The sequence below is a fragment of the Megalopta genalis genome, chromosome 3, assembly GCF_051020955.1.
Source record: "Megalopta genalis isolate 19385.01 chromosome 3, iyMegGena1_principal, whole genome shotgun sequence".
Taxonomy (NCBI): domain Eukaryota; kingdom Metazoa; phylum Arthropoda; class Insecta; order Hymenoptera; family Halictidae; genus Megalopta; species Megalopta genalis.
The window spans coordinates 13,023,710-13,050,008 of NC_135015.1; the positions used below are offsets into that span (position 1 = coordinate 13,023,710).

At 43.3% G+C, this 26,299-nt stretch overlaps 1 protein-coding gene and 1 long non-coding RNA gene across 4 annotated transcripts; one reads left to right on the plus strand and one right to left on the minus strand.

The window, feature by feature from the left end:
• LOC117229506 (bestrophin-4) lies at nt 1-24,478 on the minus strand. 3 transcript variants are annotated; one of them, XM_033486025.2, is made up of 10 exons: nt 24,092-24,478; nt 16,952-17,786; nt 10,336-10,656; nt 8,886-9,219; nt 8,558-8,782; nt 7,254-7,552; nt 6,235-6,264; nt 5,910-6,130; nt 3,212-3,482; nt 1-1,931 (listed from the first exon to the last, which is right to left on the minus strand). In XM_033486025.2, exons 2-10 carry the CDS (start codon nt 17,020-17,022, stop codon nt 1,580-1,582), a joined length of 2,124 nt encoding a protein of 707 aa, XP_033341916.2. In that variant the 5' UTR covers nt 17,023-17,786; nt 24,092-24,478; the 3' UTR covers nt 1-1,579. The 3 variants fall into 3 exon arrangements, with proteins under 3 accessions (XP_033341916.2, XP_033341917.2, XP_033341918.2); XM_033486026.2 differs by having other exon boundaries at nt 3,230-3,482; nt 24,092-24,477; XM_033486027.2 differs by lacking the exon at nt 6,235-6,264 and having other exon boundaries at nt 24,092-24,477.
• On the plus strand, nt 13,563-16,407 carry LOC143259150 (uncharacterized). Its single transcript, XR_013032957.1, has 2 exons — nt 13,563-14,839; nt 14,911-16,407. It is a non-coding gene; the product is annotated as an uncharacterized LOC143259150 (long non-coding RNA).
• Nucleotides 24,479-26,299: the final 1,821 nt, after the last annotated feature.

Consider the following 26,299-nt stretch of genomic DNA (forward strand, 5'->3'; position numbering starts at 1 on the left):
TTCAACTGCACCAGAATTTCTGTAACTGACACTCTCCTTTATTTAGTCGAAATCAACATTTTTCTGCGACATTCCGAACAAGCGTTTCGCTACTATAATACTGTTGAACGAATCGCTGAACCATGAGCAACGTAGGATCCATTCACTCTCTCTGGAATGTAATCCCGAAACGAATGGCGAACCGTCCTCGCACAAAGGTAACGAGTGTCGATTATGTTAGGTGGCACAGTGCTCGGGACGGTCTGCCGATCGTTTCGGAATCCTCGCGACCTTCGTCGATCGATCCCGATACCGAGCGTCGCGAGACACGTTCCTTGGACTCTCGCAACGGATGCGATCGTTTTCTCGATTTCGTCACCGACCATAAATCATTTCACGATTCTTGGAATGTGCGTGCACGGAAACGCGTTGCTGTAGAACGAACGGAGAGCGCAATTATACCGTTAAGCGAGGCTGTCCCACGATCAAAGTAACATCGAAATGCCGATTTCTCAGCTGGACAACAGATAGGCACGAGGCAGGCACTGTTCATATACTTTTCAGCGGTTGCAAATTCGATGTAAGCTTCGCGCGGTTCTCGCTCGCACGAGATATCTCGGGGACGGGGACGACGGGGGCGAGTGAGGAAAAAGTCTACTGCTATTACGAAGAAATTACGCTACTCCCTACAGCTACGTCATTCACATTCTCTGCACCGATCGAATGCGAACGACGAGGAACGTAGGCCTCTAATCGGGAAGGCGGCTCCCGAATTTCGATTCTAACGAACTGCGGATCCCCGTCGCAGGAAACCAGAGTAGAATAGAACATTTTTGATAATAATACGTCGAAGTTCTTAAATCTTGGCAATCCCTTTATTTCCAAAAGCCTCGACTATCCGTCGTCGCGATGGATACAGGAAATCCGCAGCCCGGAAATAGCTACGCTTGCCGATCGTACGCGTCGATGTATAAAACTGGATTCACGCAGGTCGACGTTCGGTGACAATGTTCGCGCAATTATTGTCATTCTAGAGATACGTAGAGTTTCGTGTGATAGGTATACCGGTACATATTTACAAGAGTATGCCGCTGCGACGACGATCGCCGCGCGATACGCGAGCGCGGTCTTCGAACAGCGCGTGCAATAATTTCCGGAACACTTACTCGGGAAACCGTTGCACGGGGAACAACGATCCCCGACTTTACCAAAGTGTAAAAAAGACTGTCTATGCGTGTAAAAATCTGATACCAAGGGCGGGCTCGCGCGATTCGCATCGCCCCGTTTCTTGATCCACAATTCCCACCGACGAATGCAGCGTCATTTTTCGGTCGACGAAACGCGTCGAAGCTTCTTCGGCGAAGCTTCGACCATTGTCGACCGTCGTCGATTTATCTCTGGTTCGTGTATTCGCCGAGCATTCTAGTAAAAAGTTCGTATGTACACTAACAATCGTTTGTTCCGACGTCAAGGTTCTGTTTTACTTTCGCTCGACCGTGCGACCGGTCGATAGTCTGCTAAATAAATATCACCGTTTCAGGCCCCGCAGCTGGGTTCCGGGCGAGAGTCAAACCTCGAAGAAGAGCCACCGGTAGGACTGTTAAAGCCGGTCGGTGTCGACCTTCTCGTCTCTGTCGCTCGCCGACATCGACAATCGCGAAGTGTTCACCAATTCCGACAGCAACAGCTGCTCCGTGTCCAACACGCTTCGAGATTGGTCCCCGAGCAGATTAGTATGGCCGCTGGTGCTCCTGGCCAGCCTCCGGACCACCCTGTCCCGCCTCTGCTTCTTTCTTTCCGTCTTCAGCTTCGTGAACTCGTCGTCCGAGTTGACGCTGGTGCAAGAAGAACTTCGGGTGCTGATCATATCGTCCGCGACCCCGCTGCCAGCGAAGCTCACTCCTGTGTCGAAGGCCACGCTGGATCGCGCCGACTGCGACGTCCGCTCTGCCCTGCAATTCCACGAATTTCACTTGGCTTCTCGAAAACTATCTGGCGAAAAACAAACATCTCGAAACTATTGTGCTCTGTAACATGAAGGTTTGGACGAGATACTTCGAAGATAGAACGCTCGAAACTGGTCCCTATCTAGTTTTCCGCGACTTTGCTATTGTTGGCTGATCGCTTGGGGTCCTCAATTACTAACGTCCGCTCGGTTTTGCGGTTCCACGATTTGTACTTGGCTTTTTTCGAAAATCTCGTGGCGTGCTGTAAAGCTAAAACGCTTGGAACCTATCGTCCCTATCGAATCCAGTGGAGCCGGTTACTGTAAATTCTCCGTAATTGACGCTTAGCTTGGAAACGAAAATGGAGAATTTGGAGGGTGAAGATATGATTATTCGAGCCTTGTCGTCGAGGCTCGTTTTTTACAGTTACCAAGTGTTAACAATTATAAACATGAGCCGCAGGGCTCGATTAATCGTTCCTCCTCTTCCCAAATTGTCCATTTTTGTCTCCAAGCTAAGCGTCAATTACGGACAATTTACTGTATTGCTGTGTTTTTAGTTTGTTTTCTGCCATAATTAACTTTATATTTATCGAATGAGACGTATCAAATTTTGTATCCTTTCATTTTCTTCATTTTCTTCATTTTTGTATAACAAAATTTAATATATCTCATTCGGTAAATATAAAGTTAATTATGTTAAAGTTAATTATACGAAAACAAAGGCACAGCAATTGCTCATTCCACAGTAACCGGCCACGCTACCCAACTTTTCCTCGACTTTGTTCTCGTTAGATGATCACTTGGATTCCTCGTTCATTAACTCATTTGAATAGTCCGCATGACTATTACTAGTTCATGACTTTGTCGTGATGAAAGTCGAGCAGCGTGGTATCTACATGACGATAGTTAACTAACGTAGCAACTAATTTTAAAAATAGTTAACCGATTGTTGATAGTTGGCAATCGTCGCATTGGCAAGTTGTACCTTCAATGTAACATTCTTAGAAGCTCAAATGTGAACGGTCTGTTTGATCTAGCAGTCCCTAACGCAACTACAAGAACCACGGAGACACGATGTTCAGAATGAAATCCTGCATGAGACTGTTATCTGCCCGATAGATCGATATGATACGATGATAAAAGAGATCCGTATTTAATGAGCGACTCGAGGTTCTCTGCCTCGGCGACTCCAAGCGCGGTTTTCTCCGAAGAAAGTCGTTCGAGGAAACGATTTAATATGGAAATGCGACGAGCAGATAACCACATGTTCGCCTGGCTGTTAACCTTGATCTTGCCGCGTACCTCCCATCAATGACGCCACCATTCCCATCCCCGTTACTTCCTGCTAAGCCGGTCACAGGAGCACTGCAAGAGAATATCTCCCCGTTTCTGGAGTGCTCGGAACCGGGCACGGACATCGGAGCACTGGGTGGCGGTGGTCCAGCTGCGAATATACTCTGCACGTGGGGTCTCTTGTCCGACTTCATCGAAGTCAAGGTCATCTGCTCGTCCGCCTCCTCCTTGATCACGCCTATCCTCATCGAGCCACCTCCAACTGTTCCGGAGCATTTTTAAACAGACTTTAGATCACGAACGATGCGATATCGTTAGACTGCGGATTTTATGCATTTACGACAAAAATTAGTAGATCGCATAACCTTGACATACGAAACAGTGGAAATATGAAGTCAAGAATTAATAAAAAAAAAACTATTGCTTTACTCTTTTAGCTCGATAAAATATTTAAGTGAAACAAGAAATCTCTATGTAGCTTCTGTATCTTGAAATCGATGCAGACAATTTTTATTTTGCGATAAACATCCGCAGTCCGGCTATCATAGTTCATAGTTTCCCAATATTTATCTTCTCACAGTTTTATTTTTAATATTCTGTGTTCTTCCACTAGAAACTGAAGTTTAAAAACAACTTGCTTTTCGAGGAACTATCCGAAGCGAAGCAACTTCATCGAAAGTGTATACCTTCGAAAATATTTCTACCAGAGGATATTGTTGCATTCGAGAAATTGATGAAGTTATAGGGTAGCTGTTTGAACCGTTAGCTATAGAATACGATATAGAGATTCGCCATTTTTTAAATAATCAATTCGTTATGAACGCATCCTGATTATGGATCTTTCTTGATCTCTTTGTTACAGACAAGTAGAACGGCCGAAATCATGGCAACCATAAGGGCATCTCTTTTATACTGCACTCCCAGCAATGTTGATTGTTACTCGTTGTAAAAATGAGTAAACATCCTCGAAAGAGTAACAAATATATGTGAAAAACGTCGATGCAAGAAGTTGCATAGTTCCTTTATAAAAATATATACAGGGTGTCCCAAAAATGTCTCGCAATCCGGAAATGGGAGACCCCTTAGGTCATTTGAAGTAACTTATTCCTTAGCGCAAATGCAATCCGCGGCTTTGTTTAGGAATTATTAACGAAAAACAGTGACCTATAAGAGGCGAGATCAGCTGGCGCGAGACGACCGGGGCAACGAACTGGGCTTTGTGCGCTCGTTGGCTAGGCTGCCCCACAAAAGCCAAGCTCGCCCCTCATTGGTCACCGTTTTTCGTTAATAACTCGCAAACAAAGCCGCGGGTTGTATTTTCGCTAAGGAGAAAGTTGCTTCGAATGACCTCAGGAACCCCCCATTTTCGTATTACGAGTCACTTTTGGGATACCCTGTATATACAGGGTGCTCCACGATTATTCTAACAGCCGAAAATGAGGGGTAGCTGAGGTCATTTGAAGTACCTTTTTCCATTGCGAAAATGCAATCTGCGGCTTTGTTTACGAGTTATTAACGGAAAACACTGACCAATGAGAGGTGACGGCGCGAAGTTCGAGAGCCCGCAGCACGAGGCTTTGACAGATGGTCTGGACGGACTCGAGCCGCGTTCGAAGTATTGAACAAATCACGAAGCGAGAACTTTCCGGATTTTTTTTTACTACGTAACAGGGATATTTTTAAGAAAAACGCTGTTCACCTTTACTTTAGAACGTCTGAAGAATATTTACCAATTTTTCGGACCCGAAATAGTAAGTAATTTAACCGTGACGGCCGTTTTAATTTTCTAGTGTGCATGACACCTTGTGTGTAACATATGAAATTCTTAAGCAAGGTGTACAGTGAAGATTAACAAAGTACGTAAATGATATTTTGATTTAAATAATTCCGTGTCCGAGCACACTTCAACGAATGATTCGCAAAGCTAATTTAATAAATAATAAGCGTGTTAAAGGACGTAAGGGATATGTTTGTTAGAGAAATATGAAGAATATTATCAACAACGTTGACATGTCTTAAAATTTTCATATGTTGACCTTGACATAACCTTGACATGACCTTGACATAACCTTGACATGACCTTAAGATAACCTTGACTTAACCTTGACATGACCTTGATATGTCAAGGTTACTGTCAAGGTCATGTCAAGGTCATGTCAAGGTTATGTCAAGGTCAATAATTCCGTGTCCAAGCACAGTTCAACGAATGATTCGCAAAGCTAATTTAATAAATAATAAATCGTGTTAAAGGACGTAAGTAAATATTCTGCAGACGTTCTAAAGTAAAGGTGAACAGCGTTTTTCTTAAAAATATCATTGTTACGTAGTAAAAAAAATCCGGAAAGTTCTCGCTTCGTGATTTGTTCAATACTTCGAACGCGGCTCGAGTCTTTCCCGACCATCTGTCAAAGCCTCGTGCTGCAGGCTCTCGAACTTCGCGCAGTCACCTCTCATTGGTCAGTGTTTTCCGTTAATAACTCGTAAACAAAGCCGCAGATCGCATTTTCGCAAAGGAAAGAGTTACTTCAAATGACCTCAGCTACCCCTCATTTCCAGCTGTTAAAATAATTGTGGAACACCCTGTATAGAAACGCGTTCTAGACTAGAATATCTCCTTAAATTCTTTTGTTAAAAACCATAGCTTGAACTCTTTGGGAAACTATAAACTGCAAAGTGTCAAAGGACCCACCGATTGCACGGTTCTGCAAAGAGGCGGCGGAACTGGACGCAGCCATTCTTCCCGGAGTTTTGGTGCCACTGGTCACCCCACCATCGGGTCTGTCCTCCTTGCTGAAGAGCCTCTTCAGCACGCTGGTCACGCTGTTCACCCTCGTGAGAGAGCCACCCAGGTTGCTAGGCGTCGAACCGCCGCTCAAGGTGCGGTCTCGGTTGCTCACACGACTCGCGCTCCTACAAACGAACGCACACTCGCTGTTCCATGAAAAATGTCCCGAAAACCAGCCTGGACGTCTAGTCCGGCTTGATACGAGCATGCAGAAGCGAACATGAATTACCTCGCTATCTTGCCGCTCTCGGTACAGCTCCTGGATAAGAGACCGAAGCGGATGCAGCCGAGAAACAAATTTTAGTAAGCGGACATAAAGCTACGATCACAGTGCTCGCTCTAACAAGTTCTATCGTTTTTATTCCTGAATGCGGTATCTATGACCGATTGGGGTAAGAGCTAACGTGTCGCGAGATGTTGATTATTTTGAGATTTCGATTAGCTGACGATTGTTTCAACAATGGTCGATCGGTTTCTTATCCCAACCGCGGATGCGTTTCACTTTTACATCGATGCATGCTCTTTCTAACGAACCCTCTCGCTGCGAGTCTATAACGCGGGAGGATGTTTTTCGAGAAATTAAATTGCTTGTGAAACAACAGCTCAAATTTAATATTGTTGGTCTTAAACTGATTGTTTAACTGACGTTTATTATCATCAACTGTTGGTAATTTTATGGAACAGTTTGAGCGTATTGCTACCACGTGTTATGGCCCTCGATGAAGGCACGGCAAAGAAATGTTTGGTCGAAATTCATGTTTAACAAATATACGCTCATTCATTACTGGAAATAATCATTCTCAGCGGCTCTGCCTTTCCGTGACAATATTTTATATTCTTCGAGCTGAAATTGAAGCTAGAGGATCGCGCTTTACGATAAAGCTGCTCACGGAGATCTAGCAGAAGGAAAGTAATTACATTGCGTAAGAAATGATGAAGACCAGCGTATTATGTCGAAGGAAATCGCGGGAAATACATTGTGAACGATTTGCGTCTACGTCAATAAATACATATACATATTACTCATAGCGGAACTTCTTTCGAATTCGAAGAATGCATTCGACGATACGCTAAGGCTGGCAACGAAAGAGTTCGATCAACAGAACGGTTAATTACGTACAACACAAAATGAGAAATGGAAATGAAAAATGATACAGCTAGCGAAACGATAAAAATTACAGAACTTGAAAGAAACAGTGTGCGTCGCGCGGGCAAATCGGAGCTGCGTGGCGCCGCCCCGCTACCAACCTTGACATTTTTCCCTTCGCCGTGAAGTGTATGCCGGACGCGGCGTCGTCGCTCATTTCCGGCCGAAACTTTTGCTGATAGTCCGCTGCCATTTCGTCGATCCTGACAGAAGACGGTTGGAGTTCTTGTTGCGCCGCTGATAACTGGATCCCGGCCGTCGAAGGCTGCGGATGCTCCTCGCGGAATGCCTGGGCCGCGGCCGTGTACGGAAGCTCGGTTGGGAAGATATCGTCCCAATACTGATCGCGGATCAGCTCTGGATGATCGTGGTGCATCTCGTCGACGATCAGGTAGCTCACCTTTCGTCCGAGAAAAGCGGCAATCGTGAAGAAACGCGATTCAAAGTACTATTCGAAAAGTGCAGTTCCGGAGGAATTGTTTCAGAAGTGCTGCTCTAAAAGTACTCTTCCAAGAATACTCTACTAAGAGTATCTTCCCAAAAGTACCATTTTAAGAGTGTATTTCCAAAAGTACCCTCCTAAGAGCACCTTTCCAAAAGTACCATTTTAACAGTGTCTTTCCAAATTCTTATAAGAGTACATTTTCAAAATTACTATTTTTAAGAGTATTTTTCCAGATGTATCCTTTTAAGAGTAACTTTCCAAAAGTACCCATTTAAGAGTACCTTTCCAAAAATACCCTTCTAAGAGTGTCTTTCAAAATGTACCATTTTAAGAGTATTTTTCCAAAAGCACCCTTCTAAGAGTACCTTTCCAAAAGTACAATTTTAAGAGCACCTTTCCAAAAGTACAATTTTAAGAGTACCTTTCCAAAAGTACAATTTTAAGAGTACCTTTCCAAAAGTACTATTTTAGAGAATATATTTCCAAAAGTACCTTTTTGAGAGTACCTTTCCAGAAGTACTATTTAAGTGCATATTTCCAAAAGTACCATTTTAAGAGTACCTTTCCAGAAGTACCCTTCTAAGAGTATCTTTCCAAAAGTACCATTTTAAGAGTACCTTTCGAAGAGTACCCTTCCAAAAGTATTTTTTCAAAAATACCCTTCAGAAAGCACCGTTCTAACAACACCGTTCCAAAAATACTCTCTAAAATGAACCCTTTCAAAAGTGCCCTCCCAAAAGAACCGTACCAAAAATACAGTTCCAAAAGCAGCCACTAAATAAATGGGCAAACCGTAGGGATTCGTTGACACATAAAAATGTATTCCAGTTAAATTCTAACTGTGATCACCCGTGGATGAAATTGTACACCTAGGGATGAAGCCTGTTGCAGCTAAATTGCCACCGCAGGGAAATGCGTAACGAACGGATGCCAATTCGACACCGCTGTAAAACGACTCACTTGCAGATTCCTGTCGATGATCCAGTTGACTTCGAAGTCGTCGTCGTCCTCGCCGAACGGGTTGATCAGGGTCTCGGCGACCTTGAGCCAGCCCATGTAGAAAAAGAACTGCAGAGTGGTGAACACCGGGAAATAGAGATCGATGGTCGAAGTTTTAGAGTTCTGCACCCATTGCCGGCCCATCACGCTCGTGAGAAAGTACGTGTACACCGCCAAGGTCACCACCTGCGTCAGAGAAACGCCTGCATTTCTCTGTCTCGGGTAAAATCGTCGGATAAGGGAACCGGAGGGAAAATAAATCGCGTCGGGGTCTGCGGCTAACGCCTACCTGCGTGTAAACCAACGGTACGCTGATGGTGTCGTAGTGCATCAGGCTGCCGCAGAGACCGCGAAACTTGTTCAGCTCGTCTATCAGCGTCTTGACGGCGAAATCGTCGCGGATCCGGCCCTCTTTCCTCGCGCGAGTCACGATGCTCGACGCCCATACGATCGGCAGCCAGTGCTTGCTCGGCTTCGGGAATTTATCGTTCAGGCTCTGGAAGATCACCAGCTCGTTCTCCAGCAACAGACCCGTGTCCACGAAGTGCTCCAGCGTCGGGAATCGCTTTTTCACGCGCGGCGAGACCATCGCCAGCACCAGTGTCAAACACACGCACACGTATCTGAAACGCAAGATTGAGACGCGTCTAATTGGAAAGCACGCGAGATGTGAGAAGCTCCCAGTGAGACTCCTTTATTCGATCCATTAGCTCGAGAACGCTTGTTTAGATTTCTTCGAGCTTTAAGCTAGACGCCAGCCAGTCGCCGACCTATCCCCGACTCCTCAAGGATGCTTGCGAACAACCGCTCGATAGATTGCGGATCTTCGGGGAAATTCATGCTCTAGTGCCGGCACGAGCTATACTACCCCTGGCAAAAAGTATTCGAACACACATTAAAAAGCAGTAACTTTTTTAAAACTGGGTTTTTTCTACCGGAATTTCTCTTAAATGTTAAACGATCCAGTTTTTAATCATTCGATCCGCGCAATGACTACAATACTTCGTTTTAATTTTGCTATAAATTCGAGTGACAAAAAGGGATTAGAAACTCTCATTTTTTTAAATTTTTCATCTGAGACTGGAACGAAAATTTATAAAATGCGTTTTATAGATCTTAGGTAATTTGTACGCATAGTGAAAATTTCATTGAAATCGGTCGACGATATTACAAACAATTATGAACGATGAAAGTCCCTTTAACATTAGAAAAAATTCAAGTCATTTAGACCAGTCTGAAAAAAGTTATCGCGTTTTAAAAGGTGTTCGAATACTGTTTTGCCAGGTGTTGCAGTAATTTCTGAGAAGCTAGAAGATATCAAAGTGAAGATGAGAAGTGAAGTGAAAATTCAACGAAAACTTCTCTCCATGTATTTTAGGACCTGCGAAGTTTTCGTTGACATTTTAACACCTTCCTGATCTCGACTCCATTCACGAATGTCAGTCAGTCTCCGGAGGGCAACAATTCATAGTCGCGAAAGCAGCGACTCTGCTCTTTAAAGCGAAGCGAGTATTGTACCGTTTTGTCCCGAAAAGTTGCGGCAGCTCGAAGATCGACGAGCTTTCGATCGAAGTTCCGCGGTCCTTCGATACCGTAGAACAATGTGACGCGAATAATGGGGATAGATTTGCTTCCGCGCGAAATGCAGCCGTATGATTGCGGCATATGGGAGCGAGGCGGGCGTCTCCGCGAGCCTGTTCGGCCATTGTGCCGGCGTCGATAGCGTTATCAGGCCGTACCTGACGATAGTTCGCCGCATCAATCGACCTCTCTCGTCGTTCCCGTGAATAGTCGCCGACACGAAGACCGCGATCGAATCTGGCCACGGTATCACCATGTATTGATTCCACCATCTAGTCATGACGATGCTAACGTAGAAGCCAAGGACGAACGACAGCGGTATCAGGTCGCTGTACTCGTTGCAGTAGGCCACCACCGCCTCGAAGATCTTCTTCTGGCCCTCGTCGAGCAACAACCGATAGATGGTCGACAGCGAGTAGTAGATAAAGAGGAACAGGGCCAGGTCTAGCCAGACGAGCTTGTATATGCTCGCGCGCCATCTAAAATTGGAACAGAACGGAAAAAAGTACGTAACAATCGCGGTGTATTCCTCCGATCGTTTTAATCAGCTCTCTCTCTCTCTCTCTCTCTCGCTCTCTTCCGCTCTTTCTCTCTTCATCTCTCTGTATGGTATTATATCGATCACAGATAAAAACGGACCGCCGAGTGTTACTCACAGATACGTGCTGTTTCTCTGCCTCGACGACAAACACGACACTGTTATTTAACGCTTAGGCAATCAATCACGGAGATCCACTCGTGTCACGATAAGTCGTCGCGATCGTAAATCGTTCGGCTGCGAAAACCTACAACGTTGCATAAACCACCAGACAAACTATTAACAAACACTTTCTTAATCTCGCGCGGCTTCGGTGCCAAATATCGTTATTGCATCCGGTATTTATAGAAACGGCCGAGGAAACCCTTCGGTCCCATCTTTCGCGAACAAACTCGAGTGCACGGCGGTCGTTCTAATTCGATAGATTTTCTTCGTGTCCCATCGATTCGCGCAGCAAGAGTGAACCGAATAAATATTTCATACCTGCAAACTACTCTACAACCTGCGTTTCATACGGTCTAAGGAACAAGAAGAGTATAAAGTTTGCTCGGTGCGACGCGGAGGACACAGTTCTCCACAAGTACGGGTGGCAAAACAAGCCGTTTGGAAGCAGGATCAATTGTTCTTTGGCTCGCGATTGGTCGCGCTACGTGCAGAGGATGCGGGCATACGGCGAAGGGCGTGGCCAAGTCGCGACGCTACGGAGAAAAAAACCGTATCGATGAGATTTTTATAAATGTAAGTAAATGTTGTAATCGTATCGATTTATCTGACTCTAACCGTAAGTTCAAGCTTTATATCACCTTAAACTTCATATCACACTTATGACACCTATGACTTTATATCACCTACCATGATTTATGGTATAAAGTAACTTTATGTACCAAAGGGCTTACACCCGTTAATAATATAAAGTTTAAGGTGATATAAAGCTTAAACTTACGGTTAGATTAAAAAAAATCGATACGATTACAATAGCACACCTATGACGTGTAAGTAACTTTATGTACCAAAGGGCTTACACCCGATAATAATAAATAAATAAATGAATAAATAAGTAAATAAATAAATGAATAAATAAGTAAATAAATACATAAATAAATAAATGAATAAATATATAAATTAAATAAATAAATTAATAAATTAATTAAATAAAAAATAAATAAATAAAAAATAAATGAATGAACTCGTTCGTTAAACATCCGTTAATATCTCCAATACACCCTGTTATCGAACCATCCAGCAAGAGGATGGGTCAACAAGGGAGTCTGTACCACCGCAAGATAATCCGCAAGAATCCGTATCGCTGAACGACATGATCTCACGCGCGCGATATTCGACGGAAAGCGATTCGGTCTGAGTCTCGCCTAAGCATCTCTAATTATTTCCTTCTTGGCCGAGGTCTCGCGACCGCCACGGTCCAAGAAAAATGACAGACAGCTGAACGACGCGTCCAAAGGACATTACGCGAGACTGCGTAACCGCGAACCGCATTGGAATCATTCCAGAGCGAGTCACGAGACTTCCGTCTCAACGGAATTATCCTCGTGCGCGCGAACGAGTATTTCGGGTTGGATATTTCGTGTTCGAACGGTCCTTGAATACGCGACGGTCGACGTCCGCCAGACCAAATCGAATCTCCCGAGCCCCCCGCGTCCGCGAACTCGACGGAATCCCGATTCAATGGTTCGCGTTTTATGGACACCGGGTCCACGAAGCGTGGAAGTAGCGCGAATCGATCCGCGGCTCTAGGCCAATTGCAACGGCCTCGTTGCCGTATTTATGGCCATCATTAAACATTTAGTAGCGCTAATCCGCGAGTCTGACGCCGCGGCATCGGTGCGCGCGAGTGAGCTCGCTTTTAACAGGTCGGAGAAGCTGTAACGCGAACGCGAGGCTGCTAAGTGCTGGAAATATCGCGCGACGCGGCTCGCGACTAAAATGCACAAAAATGATCTTTGAACTGGTTTCTGGATAAACGTTGAGATCGAGTTTCGCGATCGGCCAAGGCGAAGCGTACTGAACGCTTGCGGAGCGAGCGACATTAACGATCAAATTTCTGACAGTATAAATATTGTTGATACGACTACTAGCTCAATTAACATAAGCGACGTTCTTAATAAGATCAGGTCATTGAATTGTAATAACCGGACTGCGAATTATATTTGCATTTATGGCAATAATCAGTGGCTGAACTGGAAAATTGCGAAGGCCTAAGGAGAATTTAATCATTTTATCACGCTACATTCAACTTATCGAAATTATTAAAAGAAACAGTTTATTTTTATTTATTTATAACGTGCGACGGACTGCGAACGCGCGTTTCTTTTTACCAAGTCTTTACACCGACGCGAATTCTATCTCGATTCGAACGGCGATCGCAAACTTTCCCGGGACTTATGCGAAAGATCTCGTATAGGCGCACACGAACCACCGAATTACCCCGCACTTTCAAGCGTGACGCATAATCAGGGGTATTTATAAGCGTGAAATTGCCGACAAGGGTCCATTAAGCGAACGCGAGTTGGATCGCGATAGATAGCCATCGGTTGCATTCTCCAATGAACGTAAGTGAATAATACGGAGGATCGTCGGAGTGAACAACGATCGATCAGGATGGGGACGACCGAGAACGGTCAAGTTCCGAGCAGATCGAGCGCTCGAACTCGGACTTCCGTCGCGATCGCGAAAAAGAAACGACTCGGAGCGTCTTCCGAGAAGGAACGCCCGTGCAATTTCGAGCCGGTCGACGAGCGGTCGAAGCAAATAATAGATGGGGTCGCCGACCCGGAAGTTCAACAGCGCCGGGCACCAATTTCAAAACAGACGCGGCTGATATAACTCGGTCAACGAAGTTGACTCGCTTCTCTATCATCAAAAAAAAAATTCGAGTCATTTAGTTCAGTTTTAAAATAGTTATTGCGTTTGAAAAGGTGCACGAACACTTCTGTTAGCCACTGTAAAACCGCAGTCAAGATGTAATTATGGTTAATTTTTTGTCGCTGTCAGCGATCACCGAATCTCGAAGAAGATATGTGATTCCGTTAAAGAAACGAAGAACGGCTGTCGTGGATCCTGATCTATTCAACCGACATTTCTCTCTTATAAATTAAGGAGGACTCTTCCTTATAAATTGAGGAGACCTGATAGAACAATAACGAACAGCTGATTGCAATATTTATTTATTTATTTTATTTTCTTATCGCAAATAGTAGATGGGGTCGCCGACCCGGAAGTTCAACAGCGCCGGGCACCAATTTCAAAACAGACGCGGCTGATATAACTCGGTCAACGAAGTTGACTCGCTTCTCTATCATCTAAAAAAAATTCGAGTCATTTAGTTCAGTTTCAAAATAGTTATTGCGTTTTAAAAGGTGCACGAACACTTCTGTTGGCCACTGTAAAATCGTAGTCAAGATGTAATTATGGTTAATTTTTTGTCGCTGTCAGCGATCACCGAATCTCGAAGAAAATATGTGATTCCGTTAAAGAAACGAAGAACGGCTGTCGTGGATCCTGATCTATTCAACCGACATTTCTCTCTTATAAATTAAGGAGGACTCTTCCTTATAAATTGAGGAGACCTGATAGAACAATAACGAACAGCTGATTGCAATATTTATTTATTTATTTTATTTGCTTATCGCAAATAGTAGATGGGGTCGCCGACCCGGAAGTTCAACAGCGCCGGGCACCGATTTCAAAACAGACGGCTGATATAACTCGGTCGCCGAGGCGAACAGTTTTCTTGCGTTGGGCGAAACGGAGCTCGGAAGTTTGTCCATGCAGCGAGACGGAACGGAGTCCGCTCCGTTCGACGACGATAATGTCGCCGACGCGGCTCCAGCTGGTAAACATGTGCCGTTCGCCGGGATCGCGTAAGCTATGGATGAATTATTGCGCGACCAATTAATACGACAAGTACCGGGAATTTCGTGATACGATCTAATAATCCGCGAGACAGAGACCCGACGGTTTACCCGGCTATCATTCCTCGCGGCTGACGCGAGCATGTCGGCGGAATTCCTCGGCGAACGCGGAATCGTGCGAGAGGATTGCAGCGAGTGTCACATTGCCGGTCGAAATTTATTCATTTATTTCGCGGACAATGTTCTTTCACGCCAGTAAGAAATTTTATATAAAAATGAGAGTGAAGATTAACGAGTAAAGATTAATTATAATTAATTTATTCTAGGTAAGTCTAATAAAGACGATTTAAAAGAGAGCGACGCATTGGAGGAATGAGTGTTCTTTCTTCGAACTGAAGGAACGCTAAATTTCCTGGTGAAAATCTTGGTGATAACGCTACAGTAACTGTGGAGAAAAATCAGAGAACGATCTAATTAGGTGAAATCATCAGCGAAATCATCACTTTCACTTTCGTTTGCTATTCTTTTCCACGGATTTCCAATTATTTAACATCGATCTCATAAAATTTGATGCGCGATTCTCGGATGCTGTTTCATGGCAGCTCCAATAAAAGAAAAAAAATCACCGTTCGCTTTCTCGGTCGTTTCTAGATGCAAAGACGTATGCAAAAAAGATAGCATCGGAGAGTGAAAGTGGAGACTTTGAGTCCGCTGAAATGAACTCAGGTAGATCGTTCTATGTTCTTTTTCAACGAGTCACGTGGAATTAAACGTGGATAATTTTCAATTTCAGATTTACCAATTTGCAACGTTCATAGTCATTGTATCGTTTTAATCATAGCTGATTGTGAGTTTAAGTGGCGTTTGAAGGACACCGATGCTGCATTTCCAGGAGAGATCGGTATTCCCTTCAGAAAACGCTCCGGGGAGTCTATTATTTACTCGGTAATGGACTGCGGGCTGGTGACATAAGCAAATTGCACGTCTTTATCGACGCTTCGGGACGAATCACTGGAAACTCGATTGTGCTTCAAGAATATCGCGTATTCACTAAAAAAGAATGGATCGAATTTACTAGTTTAGTCGTAATTGTTCTTTTTTTTCTTTTGTTTTTGCCTCTTTTGTACCTTATTAGGTGTTCGTACATCTTTCAAAACAGTATAACATTGTCTAAGAACTGAACTAAATGGCTTCAAGTCTTTTTAAATGTTACAAAGTTACAGAAACGTGAGTTTATTTTTTGTTGTCACTCCAAATAGTAGCAAAATTAAGAAAAAGTATTTTCGCCATTGATTGTCCTTGTATCATCTAAAAATATTTTAAGTCAATTAATCCACTTTTGAAAAAGTTATCGCGTTTCGAAAGGTGCACGAACACTTTTCTGAACCGCCGTATCTCGTTTTCGGTATCTATTTTGCGAAACCAGTCTGCACGCTTTACTTTCGCATTAGCGTAACCGATATCATTCAACTATAATGACCGCTGACGCCAGTGCAAATTTCCGCGGTTGGCGGTCGCCGACGTCAGCAGAGCGTCCTTTGATTTGAAACTTCTACCGAACAAGTCTGGATATTCGCAGTCCGATGAAATTTGGCAGAGCGATACACAAGGGCATGGAGAAGCGACCCGTAAAGCCATTAAACTGTGTCTGCTGGCGTCGCAGAGAAATTGATGGAACCCTGTCTCTTCGATAAAACTGCATGCGCGCAGAGAATGGAACCAGGAACTCACCTATTTATCATCCATCTGAATACCGAATTTTATTAGTTTCAGAAATGTTACAAAATAAACGAATAAAGAAGACGGCGTAGGTAGAACTTAAATTGTATCGAGAGCTTAATATTAATATCCTGAAAACTAATAAAAATTCAGGATCAAAATTGTATGCGCAGAGTCCCTCTCCCCTTAATACCTAAAAATTTCAGTTCACCATGATAAATTAGACTGAGAATTTTATGCATTTGTGACAAAAACGAATAGGTCAAGTACCAAACTAGAAAGTTATTGGCATAATTAAAAGATATTGTAACACTATTCTTTCGAGAAAACTCAAACAAATTTCAAGAAAACGATAATTACTATCCTCAACTAACTACGACTGTCAATCAAGAAGAGATACTTTCATCTAATTTACATCTCTCGCAATGAACTTACATAATTTCAACGTTGCATAAAGTTCCGCAGTCCAATGACGATTGAACCGTGCCGTTCTACAGTCGAAAGTTCTCCCCGGATTAGCAGAGAAAAATCGAAGAGAAAGAGTTCGGCGATCCGGAAGGATCTAAAGAGAAGCCGGCGATCGCAGCGAGAGGTCGCGCAGGTGTTCCGTCGCGACCTTCCTTGCGAGCCAAACCCGAAACCGCTTACCTTAGGAGTAATTTTAGAAAGCAACCGAGACCTTTGCAGGTAGCGACTTCGGCGGTGTAAGTGACCGTCATCTCTCGTTGCTGGGACGAGTAACCGCTCGTGGAACGACGAAATCTGGCTCGGCTGTCTGCTCTGGCTGGTCGGCCTCAGATCCCGTCAGCAACGCTCCTCGCAGGAGTCATCTGTTCCCGGTCGTCTGCCGCATCCCCTTCGACGGCTGCTCGGCTCCAGGACTCGGCGTTCCACTCGACTCCGAGCACCGATCTCGGCTCCGGAGCGCGCGATCGCGGCCAGACACTAATTAATCCAAGCTCGGCCTTATCAGCGAGCACTTCTCTCTGGACGAGACACGCACAGGCAGCAGCAACGAGGCCAACAGCGCCAAGGTCATCCTCGAGGCACAAGTTCTTTGCACGCGGACCGATGATTGCGCAACGAACCGTTCGCCGCCTCGATCCTGCGACGACTGGGACGAACGCGACTTTGGCTCGCGACCTTCGAGGAGCTGCCGATATCGAGTCGCGATCCTCGATCAATGGAGCGGGTCAAAATATTTTGATGAGTAATCACGACCTTGCGGCCCACGGTCTTCGCTGCGAACCGTGACACAGACGTTACCACGCCACTGGACCCTAATTAACGGCTCGCGCTAGCTTCCGTTTCCACACGGATGAATTGCCATCGCTGTTTTCCATCTGGCCGCTCGATATGATAATTCACAAACGTGCTCGTTCTGTCCTCTCTCTCTCTCTCTTTGTCTTTTTTTCTTGCTGGAGGCTTGTTCGCGCGAACCACTCGTCCGTTTCCGTCTCGAGCCACTACTCCACAGGTGGATCTGCAACGACAAGAGTGCCGGCGACCACGGCGGCGATTAAAAATTACGTGATTCATCGACTTTGTGGAAGAGTCGCGCTGGTATTTTATTGCTGATGTTTACATTGGTTTATCTATGGTCCGAGGAAGTCGTGACACGATTACAGCAGAGAGAGAGACGCCTGGAGAGATGGTTCGAGATAGAATCTGGTTTATTGTGTGGGGGCTTTTGGTGACTCGAGAACTAGCTTTCTTTCACACTATTGTAGTGTTCAACGAATGGAAACACGTGATTGGACCGCGGATTTTTAAGCGTTGATGTTTAATTAAGCGGTCGCTGTTTGGAAGAGTGAAGATATTCGAAGAATTTCGTAGTGTCTATGAGTTATTGTTGATCTATTAGAATTATTAAGTAAAGGAAGAACGTTCTATTTCTTGCAATTCGTGGAGACAATTTTCATTTTACATATATTTAAAAAAAAGAATTAAAAATTATATATTGAAATTAAATTTAAAAAAAAGAGTTGACTCGCTTCTCTATCATCTAAAAAAATTCGAGTCATTTAGTTCAGTTTTAAAATAGTTGTTGCGTTTTAAAAAGTGCACGAACACTTCTGTTGGCCACTGTAAAACCGCAGTCAAGATGTAATTATGGTTAATATTTTGTCGCTGTCAGCGATCACCGAATCTCGAAGAAAATATGTGATTCCGTTAAAGAAACGAAGAATGGCTGTCGTGGATCCTGATCTATTCAACCGACATTTCTTTCTCATGAATTAATTATGAGGAGAGCTGATAGAACAATAACGGAACAGCTGATCGCAATATTTATCCTTCGAATTGCTATTGCTTAACGCGTTCATTGTTTCCGAAATACCGAAGTGAAATAACGACAATAAATAGCGATAACGAAACGCTGTTGTCCCGATAAGCTTCTAAACGCATATAAAAATTAACGGTGCTATTAATAATAACGCGCGACTTCCAAGATTAGAACGACAGAGTCACGCTGGGCACAAAGACGCTCTGAAATCATCTGTTAAAAATGACCGAACTCAGGTTTTCCCAAAGGATCAGAAGTGCGGTTACCGACGAAACTTTCGCCGTTACATCCTGTTACACGAGCCGAGCAAACTTCGAAGAATCCAAGCCGACTTAGAGACTTTTCGAGGACAGAGTCTCGATAGTCGGGAGAAGTTGATAGTGAATGAGCGTCGCGTACTATGTCCCGCGCCTGCTAGGAAACGATGGCAAACGGCCGAGGCTTTGTCATTCGTTTCCGTTCCCGGTGCAATGACTCATTTTCGTTCTATATTCCGCGGGCTGGTATATTCGAACCACGGTGTGTCTTAGGTCTTGCCCCCTAGCCTGACACGCTGTACAATTGCTGTCGTGTGGCACTTTGGGGGCAAAGCAAACCACAAAACTCCTTACACGGACGCGGAGTTAAGACTGGGTCTTCCGTACCCAGCCTAATGAACGATGAGCGAAGGCGGCGATTTACCCACGTTCGGACCCCTCGTAGGTGTTCCATCGGGGGGTAGGTACTAAATTTCTTGTGTATGCCAGATCTGGCGAGGAAACATATCTGCGCCATCTTCGCGGTGGCCAGATTTGCAATAAATGTGTCTTAGGTCTGTTCTGAACTTAGGCGTGTTCTCGATCGCGGCACGTTCGAGCGTAATCGCGAAAGCAAATCCGATTCGTAACCTTGTCTACGGATCCTTATCGCGACCTCTTATCGTTACCGGCCTACTCCACATTCCCGACGTCGCGCATCTGTTAACGCACTATTCGCGGACGGCTTGTTGTGCAACGCTAACTTTGCTATACCATTAACCTGTTAACCGTAGAACACGAGTCGACCGTTCGTTGGTCGGCGATGGCTTTCAATGGCTTTGCATTGTTCTCCCAATTAACAATTCCTACGGTGAAAGACGCGATGCCTCATTCATTGGAATCTTCTTCCGTTCGATTTGTAATCACAAAAGTCGTAAATTAATGACTCGACCACTCGCATTGTAACATCGTGCCAGGCTCATCGAGATTTCGAACAATATCTATTAAACATGGATTTTCTTTCTTTCGCTGGAATTATTGACGACAAAGAAGCAATAATCAACGCAGCCAAAGTGGGAAATACGTAGCGAGCGAGAGCGACAAATGAAATCGTAAATAAAATCTATTAACACTAAACCTACCACGGTCAAAATAACCGATTTTTTATTTTACGATACTACAAACTTTGGAGACTTCTTCGTGGAAAATGATTGAATAAATTATATTACTGAAACAAGTCTCATAATGAAAACTTTACAAAATCCAAGTGAATTCTATCTTTTCACTCTTATGAGTCAATGCACGCAAATCATCATTACAGGTCGGTTGATTTAGCAATAAACATGGATTTTGTTTGTGGTCATTTACATATAATATAGTAAATAAAAGATTTCCTTCTTTTGTAGGAATTATTGACGACAAAAAAGCAGCCAAAGTGACGTACATATATCGAGCGAGAGCAACAAATGAAATCGTAAATAAAATAATAAACATATATTTTATAATAATATATATATAATAATATAATATATATATTTTATAATAAAATAATAAACATGAATTTTGTTTGTTGCCATTTACATGTAATATAGTAAATAAAAGATTTCCTTCTTTCGTTGGAATTATTGACGACAAAAAAGCAGCCAAAGCGGCGTACGTATCTCGAACAAGAGCGACAAATAAAATCGTAAAAATGTTATGTTTCGCGAATCCATACATTTTATTTTTCAGCCACGATTCCGTCAACGGGTCAGCTGATTCTAGCTGCTTCGAATGGAAGCCCCGTGTTTTCTAATACACTGTATTTTCTACAATTGCACAAGTTCGAGTGCAGTCAACCAAGATTACACTGCAGATATGTAAATCGTTACGCGACTAGAGTCGGGAGAAGGCTCGAATCTTAGGCCATGTTTCGCCGCGCTTACCAAGTCGTACACCGAGCTCGAATGCACCGTATAGAGACTTTTGCTCTTCCCTGCAGTTCGAGTATGCGATAAGATCTCGGATGGCCTTACACGACCGATACGATTTACCGCGGTTCACGCGGCTAAACTGTGTCTTTCACGATTCTGCACACGGATCGGCTTATCGTACGCTAGTACGCAAGATTTACGACCATTGAATAAACCAACAGTGCCGTCGGATCATTTCAAAGTAAACGTATTTCACATCATTTCGTCGAACTTAACTCTTCCGTCAACCGGATCATCGTCGTTGAGTCACTGTTTGCGCTCGCCGAAGAGAATTGATCTTTCAGAACGAACAAATCGTTCATTTAGTTTTAATCTGTCAGGCAATAGAGTAGCACGAACTTTTTATAGCTCGTAGAATTTTGCATTTACGATCAAAGACTATATCTTTATCACTGAACTTGTTTATGTGGAGAGAGATATTGAAGGAAAGAATGATATTTCTTTGTTTAAGGCTTCCTTTTTTTTTAGAAAAAGGAGCTCGAAAATTCGACGGATACGCGTGCTAAAAAATAGCAATAGGCTAACGTGTCTGATCATGACCTACTGATTCCACTCTTCTGAACCGTAGCACGCAAACTTGACGGATTACTGAACTAATTTTTCTCGAAAATTATGCAACGATACTATTTTTACCGGAGCAGTTAAAAAGGCAATTCTTGTAATTTTAATTCAACACTATTTTTACCAGAGGGGTGAGAGGACACTTTTTAAAATTGTTCTTTACATTTAATCACTATTTTTCAAAACTCTTCAACTTCTCCTATAAAGACTAGAAAATTAATTTGATAAAAATAAATACATACAAAAAATCGGTAAAAATAACGTTAAAAAAATGATATCTCAAACAAAAATACGTCAGCACTCGGCCGCATGTACCGTGATTTCGGGGACACCCTGTACAGCTCGAGATTGCCAAGCTGCACAGCAAAAATGATTTCAAAGTGTCGTCTAATATTGCGAACATATCCAAGGAAAATAAATCGAGCAGCTAACGTGTAATTTCGAGTGCTAGATCTCAGCGATCGAGACTTGGCACGTTTCACGATTTAGCAGATTGAAAATCCACTTTCTCGCTGTCTTCGACAGTGCGACCATTCGAAAGGTTTCCGCGAAGTAGTAAAAACCTGTGAAATCGTATTTGCCGGCGTGGATTGTCATCTCGCGGGCAATCGGTCGAATAACTTTGCGTCATGCCGGCGCAGTCATGCGTCCGACGCGTGAAACAACGGATATAGTTCCGTGGAGTCTGACGGTGACTTCGAGGGAGGCCCCCGGCTAATGCAATCATAGCGAGCACGTGTGCGCGTTATAGTCATCGTCGGGGGAAATCAGCATCAGGCAGGAGGAGAAAGCGCCGGCAGCGCTCTCAAACAGCCAATTATCTAACTTTGAAAATTGAAATCGAACCAGATCCCTCCAGGCACTTCGTCAATTTTTTAAACTACCCCTGGCCCAGCCTCCCTACTCGACCTCTTCAAGGATGAACTTTCACGAACAATAATATTCGCGGAAGGTAACAATATTATAAGATTAATATATTTTTTATATATTATATTATATAATTATATATATATATTAATATATAATTAATATATTATTAATATAATAATTATTATTATTTATTAATTTTTATAATTATTTATTGTAATAAAAGAAATTTAATAAAAGAAACGAACAACAATATTCGCGGAAGGTAACAATATTATAAAATTAATATATTTTTTATGTATTATATTATATAATTATATATATATTAATATATAATTAATATATTATTAATAATATATTTTTAATATAATTATAATTATTATTTATTAATTTTTATAATTATCATTTATTGTAATAAAAGAAATTTGATTAGATAAAATACGTTAATTCTATAAAAAATTTTACGGCTGCTCACGTGGCAATTAAAATGTCAATAGACTGAATAATATTGCATAAACGACGTTTCGAATGCATTAATCAAAATTATCAAAAGAAAAACACGGATTGCAGACTATATTAATTCAGGATAAAAATATTATATATAAATATTATAAACGACGCGTTTCGAATGCATTAATCAAAATTATCAAAAGAAAAACACGGATTGCAGACACTATTAAGTCAGGATAAAAATATTATATATAAATATTATAAACGACGTTTCGAATGCATTAATCAAAATTATCAAAAGAGAAACACGGATTGCAGACTATATTAATTCAGGATAAAAATATTACTCTTCGGAGTGACGCAACCTTTTCAAACAATGCAATTCTTTTCACGAAGTTACAACGATTTGAATACCAATAATCTTTCATCGAGTATTGATTGTATAAATAAATACCCAATTTTTATCTCGAATATCCACGTCCTACTAATATCGATACTAAGTAAAGTAACGTCGGCTGTGGGAACATCGAGCCCCGAACAATGTGTACACACGTGTGCCGGCATCCTTGAAGAGGTGAAATGTCACGAAACACCTAGAAAAGCCTCCTTGTTTGTAACCGGAGTCCTAGCAGTCGGGCACAGTGCTGTTCTTTGTGAAAACGTAAGTCTTCGTGAAATCGTATGTTAATAAACATAAGCAGCGGCAGGGGAATTGGCTCGTTTAGCGTGTATGTCGCGTATGCGGCGATTCCTCTTATTCTTGATTAAGAATAAGCTTCCGTGCACCAGATAAGATTGCGATATTTTTAAGCAACAAGCTCTTGCACGATCAAATATAGAATTACAATCAGGTGAAAACGGTTCGCGAAAATTTGAAAACATGAAGACAGATAAGGCTATCGGAGCCGGTTCTACAAATCTGTTTTCATTCAACGAACTACATGCAACTTGAAATATCGAAATTGCACAATGTGCAGTAACTGTTTCGAGCATCAGATTTACGGAACGCATCAAGCAAATTTTTTTCATTTACGATCATTGAAATTCCGGGAGATTAATTCAATAAACACGTCTCATTGGGCGTATACTATAATAAAAATAATAGGTATACTATAATAAAAATCGCCAATAATCCGAATAAACGTATGCTCGTAATTCTCATGAAACAGTACAAAACAGCTGTTGTCGGCACTCCATAAACCTAGCGTCGCGATCGAACGAGATTCAAAGTCGAAATACAAACTCGATCGAATCACTTTCCGCGAACCATTGCATCGCGCGAATCGTTCACCCCGAGCCGCCGCACCGTGTCATCGAATTTTCAAGTTTGCATCGCGACTGCAAGGACACCCGGTACCGAGACCCATCGCTAATCGCTAAAGCCTCGAGTGCATCGACGCGCACGGCCACCCTTTACCTGTCCGCTTCGATCAGGTGAGCCCGCGATGCTGAGATCGCGAGAGCCCTATCGATCAGACGAGTCCGGAGCTGCGAGAAGTTTCTGAAAACCTCCTAAAAACGGGCAGCGACCGTCGCAAGGCGTGCTGGAACGGCAGGCTTCGAATCCAGACCGCGTGACAAAGGCAAACACACCGAGGCCCGGAACGAGTCCTCTCAGATCCTCGGCTGGCCTCGGGGACTTTGTTTCACAGAACCGTACGAGCACGCTCCGGCCACAGTCCGGCCACTCTCGAGTCCCTCGGGCAGCGTGCACGATTCACGAGCAAACCGTGGACAAAGAGTCCGCGCGAACCCGCAGCTGCGCTGTCTTCCGCCGAGCGAGTACCGAGCATGCACTGAGAGAACAGAACCGTTGTCGCAGCACGCCAAAAGATCCCCCCCCCCCCCCGGTGCTCCCCCCGCCTTTCGATCCCATCCCCACCCATCCCGTTTCCGCATCGGACAGTGGTTCTCAAAGGTAGCCTAAATCGACAAGGTATAAGCACTGCAGCTCAGCGATGCTCAACCCTCTTCGCATCCTCGCGGCTGAATCAGGGGTGCAAAGAAACTTCAAGGGGTAGAACTCTTTCGAATAGATGTAAACACCTTGTCCGAAACGTTCGCAGCGATCGAGCCGATGCAGAATCGTATAGTTTGAGCTGCAGTGAATATTCATCCCCTGTCACGCTATTCTACTTTACAAATGCATGCATGACGCAGGGACAATGCAGTCATTGCTCAATTTCGTTTCATTTCGACGCTTGGAATTGAGGGGGATTTTTAATGGCACTTTTTTCAATGGCGTGGACCAGTCTTATTTAAACGAGTAGCCTTTGTAGTTAATGGTCGAATATCGCTTATCCTAATATCATTGCATCTAGATTACAGGATGCAGAATCGTATAGTTTGAGCCGCAATGAATATTCATCCCCTGTCACGCTATTCTACTTTAGAAATGCATGCATGACGCAGGGACAATGCAGTCATTGCTCAATTTCGTTTCATTTCGACGCTTGGAATTGAGGGGGATTTTTAATGGCACTTTTTTCAATGGCGTGGACCAGTCTTATTTAAACGAGTAGCTTTTAAAGTTAATGGTCGAATATCGCTTATCCTAATATCGTTGCATCTAGATTACAAGATGCAGAATCGTATAGTTTGAGCCGCAATGAATATTCATCCCCTGTCACGCTATTCTACTTTAGAAATGCATGCATGACGCAGGGACAATGCAGTCACTGGTCAATTTCGTTTCATTTCGACGCTTGGAATTGAGGGGGATTTTAATGGCACTTTTTTCAATTGCGTGGACCAGTCTTATTTAAACGAGTAGCCTTTAAAGTTAATGGTCGAATATCGCTTATCCTAATATCATTGCATCTAGATTACAAGATGCAGAATCCTATAGTTTGAGCCGCAATGAATATTCATCCCCTGTCACGCTATTCTACTTTAGAAATGCATGCATGACGCAGGGACAATGCAGTCACTGGTCAATTTCGTTTCATTTCGACGCTTGGAATTGAGGGGGATTTTAATGGCACTTTTTTCAATTGCGTGGGCCAGCCTTATTTAAACGAGTAGCCTTTGTAGTTAATGGTCGAATATCGCTTATCCTAATATCATTGCATCTAGATTACAGGCTCTGTAAATTTGTCATTTTTTAATGACATGGAATTGTCTTATTGGAGGGATGCCAGCAGCCCCTAAAGTTCATGGTTGAATATCGCTTATTCTAATATATCATTGGATCTAGATTCTGGTCTGCGGTCTGTGCACATTTCTCGCACGATATCGTCTTTTTGCGACCCGGTCAACTTGCAGTTGCAGCAAAACGCGCTAAAAGCAGAACACTTTCGCCGATTGACTATCCCGGAGAAAGCAATATCGGTGATCGTCGTCGGAGGAGGGTCAGTCTTGGGAGATCGTGACGTGTGATTTCGGTAAACGAGTTGCGTCAGAAGCACACCAGATGAAACAAGGTGTTCTTGTCCAAACAAAATTCGAATCACCGTAGACGTTCACCGTGAAACACGGAGGCGGATTAAGCAAAGCGCCCGGTGTTTGTTGTTCTATCGCCTCGTCTAATTTCTTGCGCTCTGGTTCGCTATCTCTCGCGTGTTTACAAATCATTAAACGAAGTTTGTTTATGCAAAGGTCGTCTACACCCGTGGCTATCGAAACG

Bases quoted from the DNA above. Each gene is read 5' to 3' on its own strand.
- LOC117229506 (XM_033486025.2), bottom strand. From the start codon at position 17,022: ATGACGGTCACTTACACCGCCGAAGTCGCTACCTGCAAAGGTCTCGGT. The intron at 6,131-6,234 runs GTAATTCATGTT...GTTCGTTTGTAG, and splicing joins GAGAGCGGCAAGATAGCGAG to GAGCGCGAGTCGTGTGAGCA. The intron at 3,483-5,909 runs GTGGGTCCTTTG...GCTCCGGAACAG, and splicing joins TTTGCAGAACCGTGCAATCG to TTGGAGGTGGCTCGATGAGG.